This window comes from Halichoerus grypus, chromosome 1 (assembly GCF_964656455.1).
Source record: "Halichoerus grypus chromosome 1, mHalGry1.hap1.1, whole genome shotgun sequence".
Lineage (NCBI taxonomy): Eukaryota > Metazoa > Chordata > Mammalia > Carnivora > Phocidae > Halichoerus > Halichoerus grypus.
In genome coordinates this window covers 64319651-64340144 of record NC_135712.1, presented here as the reverse complement: position 1 = coordinate 64340144, position 20494 = coordinate 64319651, and the positions used below count along the sequence as shown (strand labels likewise).

The window sequence follows — 20494 nt, the reverse complement described above, 5'->3', positions numbered from 1 at the left end:
TGGGAGTATGGATGGGTGGATGGACGGATGGATTTTAAAGAAGCCTTTCTATTTTAGCAGATTTTAATTGTAATCGGGATGACAAATCTTCCTTTTAGGTTAATTAAGAGTAACTACCACATCGATTAATTTTTATTCTAGAACCATAGAGTCATCAGCCATGGTAATTGGGATTCTCTTGCTTTCCTAGGTATAAGATTATGGGTTGAAATCGGACTAATGTAAAATAAAACAACCTAGGATCTTCCTGTTCCTCAGTGAGAACCAGTATAGCTACTAAAGCTGATATTGAGAAAACAGCATCTCTTCAAACCTGATCAGTAGGACAGTGGTTTTCCAACTGTCTTCCACCTGTTAATTTGAGGAGCTGCCCTCCATCTTCTCACTTAAGGGGAAAAGATAATGAATAGTCTTCTCTCAGTTTTAGGCTTTTGCTCCCATTCATTTCAGCTTGTTGGTTTTTGGTTTTTGTTTTTTAACCAGAATCTGGTATCATTTAGTACAAAATTTAGATATCTAGGTGCCAATTTGAATAAGTCAATAATGGGGCTTTGCAACAGAAAACATTTTTATTTTTTTAATTTGTTTTTAAAGATTTTATTTATTTATTTGAGAGAGTGTGGGAGGAGCAGACTCCATGCTGAGTGTGGAGCCCAACACAGGGCTCAATCTCACAACCCTGAGATCATGACCTGAGTTGGACACTTAACGGACTGAGTCACCCAAGCACCCCCAGAAAACATTTTAAACTATAATATTAAAACACTGTTTACCTTGCTAGGGGCTGGTGGGAAGGATGAATGGGGAGTGACTGCTGAAAGGTTTCCCTTTGAGTAATGACAGTGCTTTGAAACTAGACAAAGGTGTGGATGGTTGTACAACATTGTGAATGTATGAAATGCCACTGAACTATGCACTTTAAAATGGTTAATTTTGGGGCGCCTGGGTGGCTCAGTCGTTAAGCGTCTGCCTTCGGCTCAGGTCATGATCCCAGGGTCCTGGGATCGAGCCCCGCATCGGGCTCCCTGCTCCGCGGGAAGCCTGCTTCTCCCTCTCCCCCTCCCCCTGCTTGTGTTCCCTCTCTCGCTGTGTCTCTCTGTCAAATAAATAAATAAAATCTTTAAAATGGTTAATTTTATGTTATGCAAATTTACTTTAAGATTGTACTATTTCTTAATTTTTTTTATTCCATGCCATATCTGTGAATTGTCAAAATGTATGCTTTAGTTCAGAGAATAATGTCTTCCTGTAGCTAGTATGGTTGTATAGTTATCCCTTCAAATTACAACACTTATTAGAATGAAAATGAACAGTCACTGGGTAAATGCTCGAATAACAAGAATTAACCAGGGTTATCGCCACAAGACCAGGAGAACGGTCACATTACATAAAGCTAACACCAGATACTTGTATGTAAAAGCTCACCACACTCCTTGCTATCTGTCTACGTCATTAGATCCAATATCATCTTAAATTATTTCTTAAGGCTTGTATATAGAACTGGATTCTTTGAAGAAAGCCACTCTATAGAATTGACAGAAACTTCCACATGCAGGTAAAAACTAACAAAGTAACAATCTTACTGAGTTAAAAAGTAAAATAGAATGGAATAAAAGCATTCTTATTTTTAATAAAGCGACGAAACTTCAACAGTTCGGTAGGCTGGTCCATGCGTGCAGTGGTGCATACATACACATACACACACAGACATTAGTCCTATTCTCTTTTCTATGACTCTATCACTCTCAATTCCTGTAGTCAAATATTGTTAGAGTAATATGGGAAAACCTAGTATATTTAAGTTAATGAAAGATGGAAATATATCTTTTTAAGTTGATTACTAGCTCATTGATTTAGTTTTAGATGTAGGTTTATCATGTCTTTTTTTTCTTTTAAGCCAGTGTTTTAAAGTATTTTATGTTTATTGTTACCAATAAAAGTAGTTTCACATACAAAGTTAAGAATGGGCTCTAAGGGCGTCTGGGTGGCTCAGATGGTTAAGTGTCTGCCTTCGGCTCAGGTCGTGATCCCAGGGTCCTGGGATCAAGTCCCACATCGGGCTCCCTGCTCCTTGGGAGCCTGCTTCTCCCTCTGCCTCTCTCTCTCTGTCTCTCATGAATAAATAAATAAAATCTTAAAAAAAAAAAAAAGAATGGGCTCTAATATGTGTCTTACCTTTTCTTTAGAACTGTCAAGTAATCCACCTCTAGCTACCATCCTTATTCCTCCTCATGCTCGGATTCAAGCAGCTGCTTCAACCCCTACAAATGCCACAGCAGCCTCAGGTGAGAACATAAGTCTCTTGTCTAAAAACATTCTATTTTTTTAAAAAGATATGATTACCTCCATTTTATTTCATGTGATGCATGTGAACATTTAATACCCTCCAAGTATCAAACACATAGCACAGCCAAATGAATAAATGTGAATAAAATGTTGTTTTATTTCCAAAAAGCGCAAAAGGACCCCATATATACTTTATATATAAATTGTAAATATCTTATTATAATGTTAAATTCTGTCATCTTAGTTACCTTTAAAGTCATGCTTTCTCTATAATTTCTTGATAAATATACATCAGACAAGATGCCTGTAGCAGAAAGTAATCTGTACAAATGTAATATTATTGAAGATAACTTACTTTAGTTTCGTCATTCTGAGTGTAAATTATATTTGTATACTGGAGAGGCAAACTTTCAAGAAGTATAAAATACAGATTGGTGTAATTTAATCATTTGAAAGGACTAAAACTGTAATGCAAATACATTTAAGATTTAGATCAGAATATGACTAGATCTTGTCTATCTTTAAAAAAAAAAAAAAATGCCTTCATGGTCTCCCAGGTTAGAGCTCTGGTATACTGCTGGTCTCTTAGCCAGTTAATGGGGCCTGATTTAGTGAGAATTGCAGATATTCTGAAAATATCCAACCTTTGAATGAATTTAAAAGTTCTCCAAAGAATGGCTGGATGCTATTTAAAATCAAGTTAGAAATATAATAGCACAATTGGGCTCAGAATTTGGTACCCTTTTTTATCCTCCTCTAAAAAGCAGATGTCAGAAGCTGACTCCGTTTTCATTAAATCATCTATTAACATTGAACTGAGTTGGATCAGACTTATTTTTGCCTAAGGGCACTGATGCTGCAGGAGATCAAATCTTTCATTATTAGTTCTTGGAATTCCACAGTAAGGTCATAATCCATCTCCTGTTGTCCGACGCACAGTTGTTTGTTCCTGTGCAAAGATTTTTTAGAACGTTGCTAATAAAGATGTCCTTGTCCTACCTTCGTTCCAGAAAAAGTCTGGAAAGAATGGTTTCTTTCTAGTTCTAGTTCCATCAACACATGCTACTTTGAGAAAGTCATTTGAACTTTATTGGTTTTAGTAATGTCTTACTAGTTTTCTCCATCTGTAAATGAGTGGCATTGCTCTCCTAGAATAATGTTGTAAAAATCAAATGTGCTGAACTGTGCTTTAAATTTTTTAAATATAAGATTTTTAAAACTATGACCAATTTATTTAGAAGGAAGATAGAATTGCTTACGTGAGCTATTAATAAACCTAATAGGGGCGCCTGGGTGGCTCAGTCGTTAAGCGTCTGCCTTCGGCTCAGGTCATGATCCCAGGGTCCTGGGATCGAGCCCCGCATCGGGCTCCCTGCTCCGCGGGAAGCCTGCTTCTCCCTCTCCCACTCCCCCTGCTTGTGTTCCCTCTCTCGCTGTGTCTCTCTCTGTCAAATAAATAAATAAAATTTAAAAAAATAAAAATAAAAATAAACCTAATAAATCCCTAACCCAAGTTAGATTTTAGATTACGTTGATCGTTCAAAGCATGAAATAGCCCTTAACCCTGAACTAATGCAGTTACTTGTTGAGCTAGTTTCTAAGAGTTTTATTAGAATTGCTTTAGACTATAAATAAAAATGAAGTTAGAAATATAATAGCACCAATTATGATTGGCAAGTTTTGGGTAATTTTAAATGATTTCCTTAGTGTGAGATACTAAATAAGTTAAAGTAAGGTTTTTGGGCAAATTGTCTGCCTAGTATAACCTGATTTTTATGTTGCTTCGATACAAGTTACAGCAGATCCCCCAAAATATTTCATTGCTATATATATATATTCTTAAAGCCATTTAAATCAGATTTCAACATGAATATGGAAAATGACATTGTAAATGTCATTGTAAAATGACATTGTAAATGTCAAATGACATTGGCCTCTGATCCTGAGAGTTTACTTTGAAGTTGAAGTACATTAGAGTATGAGGAATTTAATAGAGGAATAGTAGGCTGAGGCTAAGGACAGAATTAAAATTGAGAAAAATGCCTGCCTTGAATATCTTTTTTTTTTTTAAGATTTTATTTATTTATTTGACAGAGAGAGACACAGTGAGAGAGGGAACACAAGCAGGGTTCCCGCGGAGCAGGGAGCCTGATGTGGGGCTCGATCCCAGGACCCTGGGATCATGACCTGAGCCTAAGGCAGACGCTTAACGACTGAGCCACCCAGGTGCCCCTTGAATATCTTGATAAATAGTTACCAAAGAGAATTTCAGATAATGCTTTGAGCTTCCTAGTGGCTAAAGTAAATAAAGGAATGTTACCTGTTAAAATTTCCCATTGTTCATTAGATAAGCACCTTGATGGCTTAGGAGAAGCAAAATGTTTCTGGGCCTGCTGTTTGAGAAGTATTTCTCCCTTAGGGCTTCAGGTTTGGTACTGTAAGAGATAGATTAAATGGAGTTCCCTTTACCATTCCAACAATAAATGTAATAATGAGCCTCATATGGGTACTTTCTTAAGTGCCCCTCAGTGTGAGCCAGTGGGAAAACACCACAGTATAGTCAGGGGAGAAGTTTTCTTTGGGGCCAAAGTAGTGAGAATCAAGTATGTTACCAAACATATCTCAGGAAATGCTGATCTAGATGAAGGAATTGACTGTGTGACATTAACGGCTGCCTATATTTAAATAAATATGTATATATGCGTATATATATTTTTTAAATAAGAATTTGGCAGTGTGGGTTATATTCTTTAATACCTTAAAATATACGTGCTCTTGTCTCTCTTGGCTTCAGTTTCCTTATCCATAAAACAGGAATAGTAAATACCCACTACATAGACTTGTGAAAAGTAAGATATAAAGTGTACAAAGTACTTAGTTTGTGTTATAGTCAGAGTTCAGGTAGTGACTGCAGGTGAATTGATTACGACCTGTTGGAAGGCATTACTATATATAACAAGAACCATCACAGGTCATACTTTTTAGTTCACTAATCCCACTTTGGGAGATCTTAACTTTAGGATACTTCTAATAGAAGACAGAAAGCTACCATGTATGGAGATAGAAATAGGAATAATTATATAATAACAAAAAGGAGAGCCAGTCTGATCTGAATGGTCAACAGGAAGAAATTGTTTCGATACATTATGAAATTTCCATCTTTATGTAATCGTAAAAAAATCAATTATGTAGCTTATAGACATTTGTAGAAATATTCACGAGATCTTATGTACCATGTTGGTAACTGCCAAAATGAATGTTTGCATGTGGATAGGGACAAGATAAAAATATACAAAAATTAAAGCAGTTGTGTTAAATTAGTGGGTATGGATGTTGACTTTTTTTTTCTCAAAAACTCTCATATTCTTTCTAAATTGTTTTTAAAAAGTACCTCAGTATCAGAAGGCATTATATTTGATCATGGCTCTGATGAGAAACTCTTGAAAATTACATATGCTGTTCTTAGTCCATAAAGTATAATTTTACCTATGTATAATATATCATTTTAGTATATAACTTTAGTATATATGATATATAATTTTAACATATATATGTTTTTTAATATATATGCAAGTTTTATATATATATAAATTCTGATTTTCTCCACACCCCCAACAGATCCTTTTATTTACTCCATTTGGGAGACCATTCACCTAAACTATTTAGAGTAATAAATCTTGAGAAATTAAAGTTTTACTGATCAAATATGAACCACTTTAGAGATCATGTGGTCCAATGCCACATGAATTAAGTGTGAGATGTGGTAGGGAATTTCAACTAGAGCAGTTTTCTCTTTATGTTTTGTAGATCAGTCTTCTGGGTAAGGTTTCTTTCAGTGCAATGGTTCTGCTATTAAATTTAAAACACACTGATTTCAGCTCATGTTTCTTACTGTCTGCTGAGAAGAAGCCATCTATCCCATGCTTATGTATATTCAGTAACTGGAAGCTCATTACTGTAAAAATAAACACATTCCATCTTTGTATCATTCTGTTAGAAAGTTTATCCTTTTTTCACCCTGAAATTTGTCCCCCTATACAGTGATCCTATTCTGGGGTTACACACAAAAGTCCTTCAAATTTTAATGATGGCTAACTGCCTTCCATATTAATGGGGGTTTCAAATCCTAATCCTCAGTATGTTCTAAGTGTCAGGATGTTGGGTTTTCTATACAATTATATATCATCTACACATTTCATAAACATAACAGTTTTTTGCCTCTAAGCAACTAATAAAACATATCAAACAGTACAAGGCAGGGCCTACTTAGAGATGTTTTTGCCTTTTCCCAAGTTACTGGTAGAGTAAGTTAAATGTTACTAGGCAAGGCTTACTAGAGATGATTCTTCTGGTGATTTCTGAGTGATTGTTTACCCCTCTTGTTTGCTTAGCTACAGACCAACCTTACAGTGTTCATTTGTATAATAATATTTTGAAAAACTTTGTAAAATGCTTTGTTGTTATGAAAATTTTCAAGAAAGTTTTTCCATCCATAAGGTAACTCTGTCAAAAATGGAAATTAAACTTTTTTTTTTAAGACTTAGGGAAATTTCTAATGTCTACTGTTTGTCCACTGTGAGTTTCTGTAATCCATTTTAGAATTTGTTTCTTGGACTTTAGATTCTGGGTTTAAAGACATTTAAAATGTGTAGATTGCCCTCACCTTCCTTGGGCTGCATTTTGTTTATTAGGATTTTTGTTATATCCTTTCCAGGTTGAAACCCCTTCTAACAGAAAAGGGAATCATGATAGGAGTTGGACAAGGTCTGTCTTCTCTTTTTACCTGGTCAGGGGGTTTAACTTTTTTTGACCTTGCTTTGAAAACATTATGCTGTTTTAAACCAAATCTGGCCTGTTCTTAGAGGTTCACATTATTTTCTATTCTTCCTTAAATATGTGCCCTTCTTGTTAAAGTTATCTGTATTTAAAATGATGAGCTTGTCAGAGAAAACCCTTTTAATTGGTTTCTTTGGTTCTTCTCCCTTTACTTTGCATTGAGATTATTTGCAATTGCTTGGTCAGAGTTTTTTTTCTAATTTTCTGTTTCTTACCAGTTTTGAGCTCCTTTTGAAGACTGTAGCCACAAAATCATACCTATTATTCCCTGAACTTTTTGAAATCCATTTTACTGAAGTCATGGCTCAGATTAGGCAGGGCCCGTGGTTCCCTTTACTTACTACTACAGTTATTTTTACCCCAGAGTTCCTGTCACCTACATCCCCAGCCAATTCTTTCTAGTTGGGCAGAATTAAACCCAGAATAATTTCTCCCATTGTTTGTTTCCACTAATTTTGAGAGTTGAAATGTTAAACAAATTAGGTCCATTGGATCAAATACTTTGTAAAATCACAGTTACTGTCCTTTTATCCCCTCCCCAAGTACTATTATCCTTTGCCTCTTTGCCACTGTACAGTGTGCTTTGGGAAAGCTGTATCCATATCTTGTCTGGTTTTAGAATCTGCAGGGTATTACCCTCAAGTGTTCCTTTTCCTAACCCTTTCTTTCTGTTGTCTCTTTATCTTAACCCAAATATATATGGAATTTCTAAAGATATGTATTTTAAAAATGGGGATTTTTTTCTATTAAAAACATAATATATAGTTATTTTGGAAAATAAAAGTCTCCCATATTCTCAATTCTAAAGATAATGAAAGGTAACGTCATTTTATATTTTACTCTGTATATGAATAGGCAGAGAGACATGCCTTTTTTTTTATGGGCCCTGCTTTTCAGGGGATGGGGGTATATGACTATGCTATGCATCCTAAGCCTGTACCATAATTTATTTAACTTAATTTCTTAGACATTTGTATTGTATCTCAGTCTTTAGAAGTATAATTGCCAAGTCAAAAGATAATAAAAATTTTTTTAAGATTTTGATATATATCAAATTGCCTTCCAAAAGGCTTGTCCCAGTTTATGGCAGTGCACATATTTTTCCATTTCTCCATTACCTTAACATTAGCCGGCCCAGAGTGGGAGTGGGGAAGGTGCCGTATGCATGTGTGCACATATATTTTTAGGTATTACCAACTTGGTGGCCAAAGAATGTGGGTGTCTTTTTTAGGTACAGTGCTATACCCATTTCTTCCTTTTGGCTCTGTGTTTGAAATACAGACTTCCATCCACATATGCCAATTTGACAGACTCACACCAATGAGGATGTATCTATCCTGAGTTAAGATTTCAAGTTTGCTTGGCAAGTTTTGTATGTAGGTACCTAAAAGTCAAGCCAGCTTAGTCATTATTTTCCTCAAAGCAGCGTTAAGTATCACTTCAAGGAAATTGTTTCTTCTTATTCAAAACATGTTTTCTCCTATTGAGTCAAAATTTTTACCTGAACTTCTCCCCCTCCAGAAGTAATGTAAAATCATCTTGATTAAGTTGATAAATGTTCTATCAAACATTCTTCTAGATGTTCTTCAAATGTTCCTCAGTTCCTTGCCTGAAGTCACCTCTGATACTCATATGCCTTTTCTTATTCTCTGTTCCTAAATTAGATCTTTTAACTTAAAAGGTGAAAATGTTTCCTGTGTCCTCATGGCCTTTAATTACCTACCCTAAACGACCAACCCTCCTAATTAAAATGTGCTCTATCCCTGAGCCCAGAGCACCTAAGATCTCTCCTCTGCTGGCAGATAAGATATAAGGTCTTATTGACAAGCCCTCCAACTTTGTTAGTTTTTTGGTTGGCTCCCTGGCATCTGAATTGCAGTTCTATTTTTGAAATGACTGAAGCCACTTCGGTGTCTTGTGTCACACCTTTTCCTCAGAAAAATAAGAAAAGAGAGGTAATGATGCTTTGCTGAGGAGGGGTCACCCTCACTCTCCCTCATTATTATCCACCCCAAATTGTCAAAGTCATAGTAGACATTATAAAAATGAAAATTGAGTCCTTCTCTTTATAGATGACTTTCACTTCGTTAATGTAGAATATGATTTCAATTTAAATGTAAGTGTAGGGTATACACTTGATTCTCTGTGAAAAAAATGATTTTGTTTGTTCCTGTGTCAGTTAATAACACTAATAACGGAAACATAGTTTTTTTGTTTGTTTGTTTTCAAGGTTTAAGGGTTTCATTTTATTTTATTTTTGTTATGTTATGTAAATCACCATACATTACATCATTAATTTTTGATGTAGTGTACCACGATTCATTATTTGCGTATAACACCCAGTGCTCCATGCAGAACGTGCCCTCTTTAATAGTTTTTTAATAAAGATATTTCCACTTGGAACAGCTTGAATAGGAACTTCCTGAGTATAAACAGCATATCCCAGGCTGCCAAAATTTTATCTTGTAGTGGAGTTGACCTGTCATGAGACATTTGTAACTATTATAGAATGAGATAATAGTAAATAGAAACACGTGAAATGGGCTCAGAGAGCTTAAAGGAAATAAGGAAATAAAAGTATACTTAAAGTTAACCAACTATATTTATAAAACTACATGTAAGATATGAAAAGGATTTGATATCTGCAGTATGCTTTTACTAATCTGCCAGTAATAAAAATATTTAAAAATTTAAGGATTTTGTAGCTTTTGAGAACTTGAAATGTATTTATGATAAATAGGGAACAAAGTTTTTATTTGTATTTAATTTCAGTTAAATTTAAGTAACCATATATAATTAGCAGCCACTCTATGAGAGAGTATAGATAGAACATTTCCATCATTGCTGCTGGGCCAAACAGTGAACACTTGTATCACTCACTTAAAAGGCTTTATCTTTTAGATAGATCCATAGTTGCAGAATACTGATCCATGGTAGCAGAACGTTTGGAACCCCAGCCTCTTATGTTTACTCACTGTGCTTTCCTCTCAGCCTGTTTTCTTATTTGCTCCTCTCTTTTTATTTAAACACTTTGGCAACAGTTTATAAATGTGGGACCTTCTATTCACTCTCCTTCCCTCCCCATTGGCACGTTTGATTAAACACATTTGGAGGGAGAATGGACAGGACTACAACTTTTGGTTTATGACCTGAGCAACTAGGTGGGGCATTTTCCTCAGTCTTGAGACAGCTGCTCAACAAATCCATGACTCACTTATCTACAGTGAGTCAACTCTTACAGATCTCTGAGAATCTAGGAGGTGGGGGAGAAACTATGGGTCCAATCCTAAAATGTCTGTGTATCATATATGGAATTTTACACATCAAAATTTTCTCTAGGACAAAAATTGCAGCCTCGTGGATTCTATTGGGAACCTGATACCTTAGGGGGCTTCACCCTTGGCTTCACTATGGGGTTGCCCTACTTGTCATTTTTACCTCTGAAGTTACACAGAATAAAATTGGTTTCAGTAAATACATCTACAGATTCCCTTTGCCATATCCAGCACAAAAGCCATAGAACCATAGACTCTTCTTAGAATTAGAGGAAAAACAAGTGATCACCTGATGCAATTTTCCTTGTCTTTTGTATATTTTATTAGGAACATACCTACATATCTTATAGAGGGAGTTGGTCAGGGATGCTCTCATGAGCTTGTGGGCATAAATTCTACCTGGCATTTAACTTATATGACCTATATATATGTTTAAGATACTCCAAAATTTAGCAGTTTAAAACAAGAATAAACTTTTATTATCTCACATAGTTTATGTGGGTCAGGAATTAGAAGCAGCCTAACTGGATGGTTCTAGGTCAGGGTCTTTTATGAGGTTATAGTCAAATGTCAGCTAGTGCTGCAGACATTGGAAAGTTTACCTGGGGCTGGAAGATCTGCTTCCAGGATGACTCATTTACGTGCTTAGTGAATCAGTCCTGGCTGCAAGAGGCCTCAGTCCCTTACCATTTTTGTACCTCTCCATGGGGCCACTTAAGTGTCTCACATTGTGGCAGCTGGTTTTCCCTGGACCAACTGATCTTAGAAAGAGGACAAGGTAGAAGCCACAGAATCTTTTATGTCCTAACCCTGAAAGTCATACACCATTGTCTCTGCAAATACCCTGTTGGTTACATAGGTCAGCCCTATTACTGGGGGAAGGGACTACATTAGGGCATGGACACCCAAGAGACATGACTCATCGGGGCCATCTTGGAAAGGGGCTACGACAGTGTATAAGAATGATCTTATGCCTTGGTCCCTCAAAGCTGATTATTCTCTCTGCTCCCCTTCAAGTCCATCTTTGGTTGATTGGTTGCCTGGTTCTGAAATAGCATCAGTAGGATGGTAATGGGCATTGGTTTCTAGGAAGCTTGGAAGTCAGTGAAATATCACCTCTGTAGTTGTTTGCAAAACACTTGTATCTCTGCATACCCCATACAGACTGTTTGAGAATTAGGAAATAAAATAACTGTACTTTTAATTCTTCTTATTATAAATTCACAGATCTGTTTTAATGTAGTAACCCTTTTAGACAATAGAAATAGGCTTCTATAAATCATAGTGGATTAGGTAGGAGTTAGGTCTGAATTAAAGTCCCCTTAAGCTCTTTTCTTCCTTTGCTAGGAAATCTTTTCTGCTGTACCTTGTAGTACCCATAAAGGCCATCATTCTCTTCCTCTAATATCTCTGTGCTCAGTTCTCCCATTTGTTAGCTCTGCAACCATGGGCACATTGCTTAATTTCTTTGTGCCTCTATTTTCCCATTTGCAAACGGGGGCAATCATTGTATCTATTTCTTGGAGTTGCTCTATGGGCATGCAATGTACTTAGTATGATGTCTAGCACATTGGTAAGCATTCAGATGTTAACAGTTGCTGCCACTGACATTATGGTAGTGATGATGTTATTGCACTCACACTAAACTATACATTTATGTATTTTTTGATGTCTCTTTTGCCTTTCCAGTTATTGAACAATTACTATAACCCAGGTACTGTACTAAGCCCTTCCTAGGCCTTATTTCATAGGCACGTGGTACTATCTCCATTTTACAGATGAAGAAATTGAGGCGTAGAGAGGTTAAATAACTTGTTCCAGTGTCACATAGCTATTAAGTGGTACAGTTGGTTCTCATACTCAGTGTTTGTGGAGTTGGATTAGATTGAAGAAAGATACATCGTGAATTTCAGGATAGCATCTCAAGACTAAAAATGAGACTGTACAGTCTTTGGTTATTCATAGTTGAATTGGATGCTTTATAATCAAAAGATGTTAGCTGATCCTTTAAACCATAATGCCAAGTAGCACTATGGTTTTTTGTTGTTGCTGTTGTTATTTTTCATCTTTTTTTTTTTTGCATTTTTTAAATTTTATGTTAATGTATGTTAATCACCATACATTACATCATTAGTTTTTGATGTAGTGTTCCATGATTCATTGTTTGTGCATAACACCCAGTGCTCCATTCAGTACGTGCCCTCTTTAATACCCATCACCGGGCTAACCCATCCCCCCACCCCCCTCCCCAGTAGCATCACTTTTACCAGTATGAATGTAAAGGGAAGGGAATGCAGGAGATAGGAACAAAATGAATTGTGCTGCTTTTAAGGAGTTACTGTTTAAATATTTGAGAAGAAATATTATAGAAATTATAGTAAACATCCAAATCCAGTGACAATTTTTAATTAATGTAACATTTTTATTATAAAAAGCCCGTATTAATTCAACTATGTAAAATAAGTTTACAGAATTGGTGGTAGGAGTAAAGTAAGTATGTACCAAGAAGAACTTACGAAATGTAGTTTTATTCGGTCAGTAAGCCGGGTGTTCTGTGGGAGCTACTCTTGAGTTTGTAGAGCTTTACATTTTCTTTGTTGTGGGTTTCTCCTCCCTGTACTTTGTCTGCCTCTGAAAAACAGATCTCTGTTCTTTTTCTTACAAAGGACATATATAATTTGGTTTTAAATGTAATTTGTTGCAGTAGGCAAAGGTTTTTTGTTTCTGTTTCTGTTTGGTGAATGAATACAGTGCTGTGACTTTAGCTTTCAAGGATATTTGTAATCAAAATATTTAGCTGTTAAAATTTTACTTAACGGGATATGGAGATAATTCAGAGAAAAAAAATATGAAATCATTAAATTACAAACCTGAGGAGCCTAAGTGTCTTCAAATTTTATTACTCAGAAGTTGAATTTGTTTCTTCAAATTCATGCACACAATAGGATTTTGCTAAAGAGTAAATTAACATAGTGAACTGGATGGCTATGTAAACGAACCTTAGTGGGTGTCCTCCAGTGTAGCTGCCGCCTGCCATGCCTGTCATGGTCAAGCAGGTAAATTCCTCATGATTGGAAGACCAGAACATGAAAGTTGTACCTGTCCTCTTCACATACGAAAAGTGAGAGAGAAGTGCTATTTGATGATGATCATGCATAGGTTCTGAGTGTCGTCCAGCGCATGGGAAGTGCTACAATAAGTTTGGATTTGTGAGGATCATTATCATTCTGAAATAGCTCTGCAGCCTTGCAGGCTTTTTCTAGACTTGTTTTTAAATCAGCCTGTGCTTGAATTATGAAAATGATTGTTTTTCTTGAGAAAGGCTTACAGGAACATGTGACCTGGACAGAAATTGATGGTATCATTGTTGACAGAATTTGGGTGATCATTGAAGAGTAAAATTCCCGCTACGAAGGGCATATTTAAGAAAGACCAGGAGTCTTGAATGAAGTATTAGACATAGTTATGTAGTGATTATTGGAAAAGGCATGTATCTGCCTTTGGAGAAAAGTTCTGTGTCATACACCTTGCCACCTGTCCCATGGGTCTGACCCTGACCCTGATACTGTAATGTTCACACTTATCTTCATGAAAACAGGATTAGAAACAGCTATAAGTGTTTTGAAGGAAATTAAATGAATTAAACATAACCAGTCAAAGTGAGAGATATAAACATTTCTTCCCCAAAGGCTGAGTTAAATGTATATAAGGGCAGATTATTTTGAGGGCAGGAAAATCGGGAACTTAGAAAAGAAGTGTGGTTTTTATAGAGTGGCCATTGGAATGATAAACTGAACAGCTAATCCTTAAGTAAAGAGTTCCTCTGTGTCCTTGGGGTCTTTTGTTCTTGCTCTAATTAAAAAATTCAAACAAAAAAGATCCAAAGACAAATGTTGCATTCAGCCATGACAGTTGTTTACTCATTAGAGGATATAGGAGAACTTCAGTCTCTAGGGAGACAAAACTTCTGAACTTCAGAACCTGGTTTTGAACTTGTATTTTTGGTGTCACCAGCTTTGATGGTCAAGGACAGTATGACTTCCAGGAAGATGGCTCTTAGAAGTTACCCATCCCAGTCAAGCCCCTTCTCTTCTTGTTCAGGGCTCAGTATGAAGTGTTGGGGAGAAAATAGGCCCAGCAGTACATATTAGCAGTCCACATGCATGATGACACAGGCACACGGCTGGACTAGCCAACTGAAACAGCAGTCTGTTGCCTACCTGAGATGCAGTGCTGATCCAGATGCAACTAAATGCCCACTTAAATGTTAATAGATGCTGTGAAATAATAATGGAACTTCAAAGCCGGTGGGGGGGGAGGAGAGTTAAAGTTAAAGTTACACATATTTCCAAAAGATTAGGCGAAGTAAGCTCAGTGCCAAGATATTTGACTACAAGATGCTTTATTGAATTGAGTAAGTGAATCAGTCCTGCAGTGGCTGTTTCTTTTTTGCTCATTGTCTTCCATTTCTACAAATAATGAAGAAGGACTGAACTTAGAAAGTAAGCAGTGAGGCTGATTTATGCATAGTGCTTCTGCCTCTCAGTGCTGACCCATGTTACGTTCAGTGCCTCCACCCATTTCACCCACTTAAGCAGATGGCATACCCTGGTTCAGAGTGTTGAGCAAGTTTTCCCAGCTGTGCACTGTTCACTTATTTTCAAGCGAGCCAGACTCCCAACTGAGTATTCATGCACGTACTGCTAATCCCAGCAGTAGCAGGAGTTTTGACAGAGTGGTCTCTGGCCCCAACTTACTCAAAGACGCTTATCTTCCCTGCACGAGGACCAGGCCAAGACATGGACTCAGCTCTAAGCAGAAAGACATTCAGATTTCATAGTGTTGGCCATATTTAAAACAACCTTTTCAGATACAGCTTGGAAGACCACACAGCTCACAGTCTGCAGTTGAGGCAGTATACTTGTCTCGTTGGGGTATTAAAGCATTGCTCATGCTCTCTCTCGGGACTTCTGATTCGCAGATGCTAATGCCGGAGACCGTGGACAGACCAACAACGCCGCTTCTGCATCAGCTTCCAACTCCACCTGAATAGCCCCGAGCAGCCAGTTGCACAGGAAGAACCGCCAGTTACTTGAGTGTCACTCAGCAACACTGGTCACGTTTGGAAAGAAAATTAAAAAGAGAAAAAAACCTGCTCATTTTAGTGTTCAGATTTTTTTATTATTATTGTTGTTCTTATTTAACCTTGTAAAATATCTATAAATACAAACCAATTTCATTGTATTCTCACTTTGAGGGAGATCCAGGGGGTGGGAGGGGTTGTGGGGAGGGGAAAGCGGAGCACTAGAACACACAATCTCTCTCCCACGACAATCTTTTTTTATCAAAAGTCTGCTGTTGTATACTTTAAAAACAGGACTCCTGCCTCGTGCCCCTTCCACAAAAGAAGACGACTTTGTTCTGTGCTGAAGTTTTTTTTGAACTTTGTTTTCTTTTAAAGTCAAGTGTAAGACTTTGGTATAGTGCACAGCTTGAAATTGGTTGGGAGCTTAGCAGGTGTAACTCAATGGGGACTTCAGTGTCACTTGTCAAATTCATCCATATCCTCGGGTATTTGAAGACTTGCCTTTGGTATGTTGGGGGCAGGTGTGGTAGACAAACAAGGAAATGTGTATCATTTGTATGTAACCCAGGGAGGTCAATAAAGTTTGAAGATTCTTAATTGACTTTGATAAGGTTTTGTTTTGCTCTTAATCAGTGCTAGTGGTGAAGAAACTTAAATTGGAGGCTGTCAAAGGAGGAGCATGCGTGCTCTGAGGGTGGATCTTTGTTTGCCTGACCAAAGGTTCTCTGCAAATCTTAGTACAGTTTTAAACTGGTGACCAGAAGACTGAAAAGGATTTGAGCCGGTCATTCTGGCTGCAGAGGTCAAAAGCTGATGAACCTGGAGGAAGGGGACAGGCCAAGAGCAGATCTCACCACTGTGAATGAATTTGTCCAGATTTGTTTCTAAAGTTGCTTCCCTTGGAAAGATACACTTGAGAGGACATTGTAGTTAAATAATGTGAACTGTAACAGTCTACTGGTTTATTTTTCATATTTTTAATTACAAATTGAGCTTGCAGAAATTGCCACATTCTGCACATAGTTCTGATTTTAAATCCAAATCTAGAATCTGTATTTAATTTCAGCTTTTTTTTAACCTCATGCTTTTAAAACTTTATTTATTGATGTATGTCAGACCATTGTGATTTTAGATGGTAGGAATATTAAGAACTACACATCAAAATGGTATAAACAGTCACGTGTACCTGCTGACTTTATAGGAAAGCTGATTATATAAATGTGTGTATGTATATATGTTATATATACATAGATTCAATACTGCCTTTTATTTTTGTTTTTGTCCACAATATCAAAATCAACTGGTTGAAGCATGAGAAGAATGTTTCCCCCCACACCCAGTTAAGAGTTTTTGTTTCTGTTTTCTTTGTGTATCAGTGAATGGTGTAAGACTCAGTTTCTGTTTTTGAAGAAAAAGCAATATTCCTTGGAAAGCAAAGAGGATTGAAGGATTATGTTTGCAGTGAGGAAATAGATTTTCACAACTAGTTTGTTTTATACTTTTAAGGTTGACATCTTTGTGGGCCTTATATACTCTAAAATGAACCTTAGTCACCTTGGTGCTTATGGGCCATTACTTGACCTACGAATCTTTAAGGCACAATCAGTTGTACTTTACATTTAAAGATCACTTGAGTGATGGCCGCCTTTCCCTTCTACCCACTCTTCCCTCCACACTTTCCAAGGTTAGTTGATAACTCTAGGGCTGTAGAGCTGAGCCCTCAGTCATGTGTAACCTCCCTTCCCCTTCCTCATTGCCACCTTAAGTCGTGTTAGGGGTCTTGCCCTCCCGGTGGTTTGGAAGTGGAGTCTCTTGGCAGCCCTCAACGCAGGTCCCGGTACCCTGTCCTGCTTCTTTACCAAGTGTGTGCGACTCTCCAAGAGAGTCCTACTGCCTGCTGAAGTGAACCAATACCCAGAAGGGCAACTGTGAGCCATCTTAGTTTTCACTCACTGGTTAGCTAAGCTCTTAGGCCACAAAAGGGGTTTCTCAAACCTCTGGTTATATCCGAGTTCGTGAGAAAGGAAACACACTCAGTCAAACCAAATCGAACAAATTGACCTTTACATTTCATAATGCGCTTCTGAGAGCCGATTAAGCTTTGAAAGAAGTCTGAATCAGAGTATTTGGCCGGGTAATTCCTAAAGGGAATGGCTTTGGTAGACCATTTTCAGAAAGGATTTATAAAAAAGCTGAACAGCAGGTCTATGACAGAGAAATGGACCTGCTTCCACACCAAACTGCCCAGCCAAACATTTGGACACAGACACTACTCTGGACTTGGTATATTTGCTGGAGTCCATAAAAATCTGTGCTTGTTTTAGGAAACACTCCCCCCTCTTTTGCCCCCATAAACGGGGTAAGAGAAGAAGAGAGAAAAGTCAGATGCTTTTCTCTCATTCCTGTGTGTGTGTGTGTGAGGGCTGAGGTGTATGATTTTTCTTTCTCAAGGATCATGGCGGTATCACAGAACTCTTTTATACAAGTGAGATCCAGGTCTCTGAATATCTTTTTGTAAATAATAATAATAATAATAATAATAAAAAGCTCCTCACCAAATTCAAGCTTGTACATTATATTTTCTTTCAATGTTTTTAAATTTAAGTTTTATTGTTTTGTATGTAAATATGTGGACCCAGGAACTGTTAATTAATGAGCAAAAAGTTACTGTTCAGGGCAGTGATTCTGTTTAATAATCAGACAAAATGTAGACGAGCTTTTTAAAGCCATATAGTTTTAACTCTGTACAGTAGGTACCGGCTGTATTATTGTAACAATAACTCTAGCGATGTATAGTGTATCTATATAGTTTGGAGTGCCTTCGCTGCCATGTGTTTGTTTTCTGTTTTTGTTTTTCATTTTTCAAATTTTAATTGGTTTTTCTATCCGTGTCTCCCTGTCCTACCCCTTTCCCTTTGAAATAATAACTCACGCCTGACAGTGTCTTTGCCCCTTCCACAGTTAATTTCAGTGATACCATGCTCAGGAGTGGAAAGAGGAAACCGTGTTCATGATCTCACTTCATTTAAGCCCTGCCTTTGTTTTGGTTCTGAGCAGCTGTTTCCTCCTCAGTCAGTAGCAGTGACCGGTTTCATTTCATACTTAGTCCATCCAGGGACTTTGTGTCGTGCCAGGGAGCCCTAGAGCTGGAAGAGACCGAATAGATTTGAGTTTGCTCATCTCCTCCCCAAGTCCCAACCATGGGTCTTACAGACAGCAGATTCCAGGAGCCTTCCATGCTCTCTCCCCCTTATCCACTTCCTTCCCAAATGAAAGACAGTTGGTTTTTATAAATCCAGGTTTCTTAATAGTATCAGGTTCTGCTCCATCAGTGGCCTACAGTGCTCTAGTGCAGTTACTAGCGGTTACTGCGCCGAGTGCTGCCGAGCCGAGAGGACCGTCGTGTTAACAAGGGAACTCAGCCCATCCCCTCCCTCCTGCCCCCTCGACCCCTGTTCAGTGAAATGTCATTTTCATTTCCTTCTTTAAAAATAAGTTTAATTCTTACTGTGTGCCCATCATGAAGGCCTTTTTTGAAAGAAAAAAATCAAAACCATTTGTTTTGCCTCCAAGTACTCCATATAAGATGTCTTGAGTAGAAGAAAAAAACAAACTTTACCAAACCAAAGGTTGCTATTTTTGAAACATCGTGTGTTCATTCCAGCAAGGCAGAAGACTGCACCTTCTTTCCAGTGACATGTTGTGTCCGTTTTATAAGTCCTCTTAATTTTTAGACACATATTTTTGGTTTGTGTTTTAACAAAGCCTGCCTAACCAGTCATATTGTCTGCACCAATACAAAGGTTTCTGAGAGGACTATTGTATTCTCTATCCCTGTGGATATAAAGACACTGGCGTATCATTTCTTTTTCCCTTTCCTGTTTAAGGGATTTAACTTTGGAATCTTCCAAAGGAAGCTTGGCCAATGCCAGATCCCCAGGAGTTTGGGGGTTTTTTCCTTTGTTTTAAACCAAAATTGTATCTGATTTCTATTGTTCATGTTAGTGATCATCTAATCACAGAGCTGAACACTTTCTCCCCTACATAGAAAAATAAACTAAGCATGCTTTACAATATTCTGGTAGAAACCTGAGCCACTGAAAATACGACAACTAGAAGCAGAGTAGAGTCCCAGACTAAGGTCTACATTTGAGAGGCTTTGAAAGTAATCCCTGGGGTTTGGATTATTTTCACAAGGGTTACGACGTTTTATTCCAAGTTTGTTGCTCCGTTTTGCACCTCTGCAATAAAAGCAAAATGACAACCAGTACATAAGGGGTTAGCTTGACAAAGTAGACTTCCTTGTGTTCATTTTTAAGTTTTTTTTTTTTCTTACTGTATCTGTCTACAGGCAGATACAGATAAATGTATGAAAATGTGCTTGCCTGTAAAATTTGCATTTATAAATGTGTTGCCGATGGATCACTTGGGCCTGTACACATACCAATTAGCGTGACCACTTCCATCTTAAAAACAAATCTAAACAAAATTTATTATATATATATATATATATATATAAAGGACTGTGGGTTGTATACAAACTATTGCAAACACTTGTGCAAATCTGTCTTGATATAAAGGAAAAGCAAAATCTGTATAACATTATTACTACTTGAATGCCTCTGTGACTGATTTTTTTTTTTCATTTTAAATATAAACTTTTTTGTGAAAAGTATGCTCAATGTTTTTTTTCCTTTCCCCCATTCCCTTGTAAATACATTTCGTTCTATGTGACTTGGTTTGGAAATAGTTAACTGGTACTGTAATTTGCATTAAATAAAAAGTAGGTTAGCCTGGAAATGAAATTAAAATTCACAAGTGTGTGGTCTTTATTTCAGTACCCAACCCTCTTTTCTTTACCCTATTTTGCTACTGCAATATGTAGTCACGTCACCATCTCCGTTCCTCCAATTAGAGAAACATGGATCTTTATTATGAAATCAAGATATGAACACCAGTTCTCGTTCTTTAAATGATCTTACTCCATTGTATAGCCCCAAGAGGTGCAGCT

The 20494-nt window shown here is 37.2% G+C and overlaps 1 protein-coding gene across 3 annotated transcripts in view; it reads left to right on the top strand.

The window, feature by feature from the left end:
- Positions 1 to 20294, top strand: part of GSK3B (glycogen synthase kinase 3 beta) — a 208073-nt gene extending 187779 nt beyond the window's left edge. For 2 of the 3 annotated variants that reach the window (XM_036111758.2, XM_036111756.2), the window contains 2 exons: positions 2187 to 2285; positions 15379 to 20294. In XM_036111758.2, coding sequence (XP_035967651.1) covers positions 2187 to 2285; positions 15379 to 15446 — 167 coding nt within the window. In that variant the 3' untranslated portion in view covers positions 15447 to 20294. Of the gene's footprint in view, positions 1 to 2186; positions 2286 to 7000; positions 7051 to 15378 lie in introns of all 3 variants that reach the window. The other variant, XM_036111759.2, reaches the window with a different exon arrangement.
- Positions 20295 to 20494: the final 200 nt, after the last annotated feature.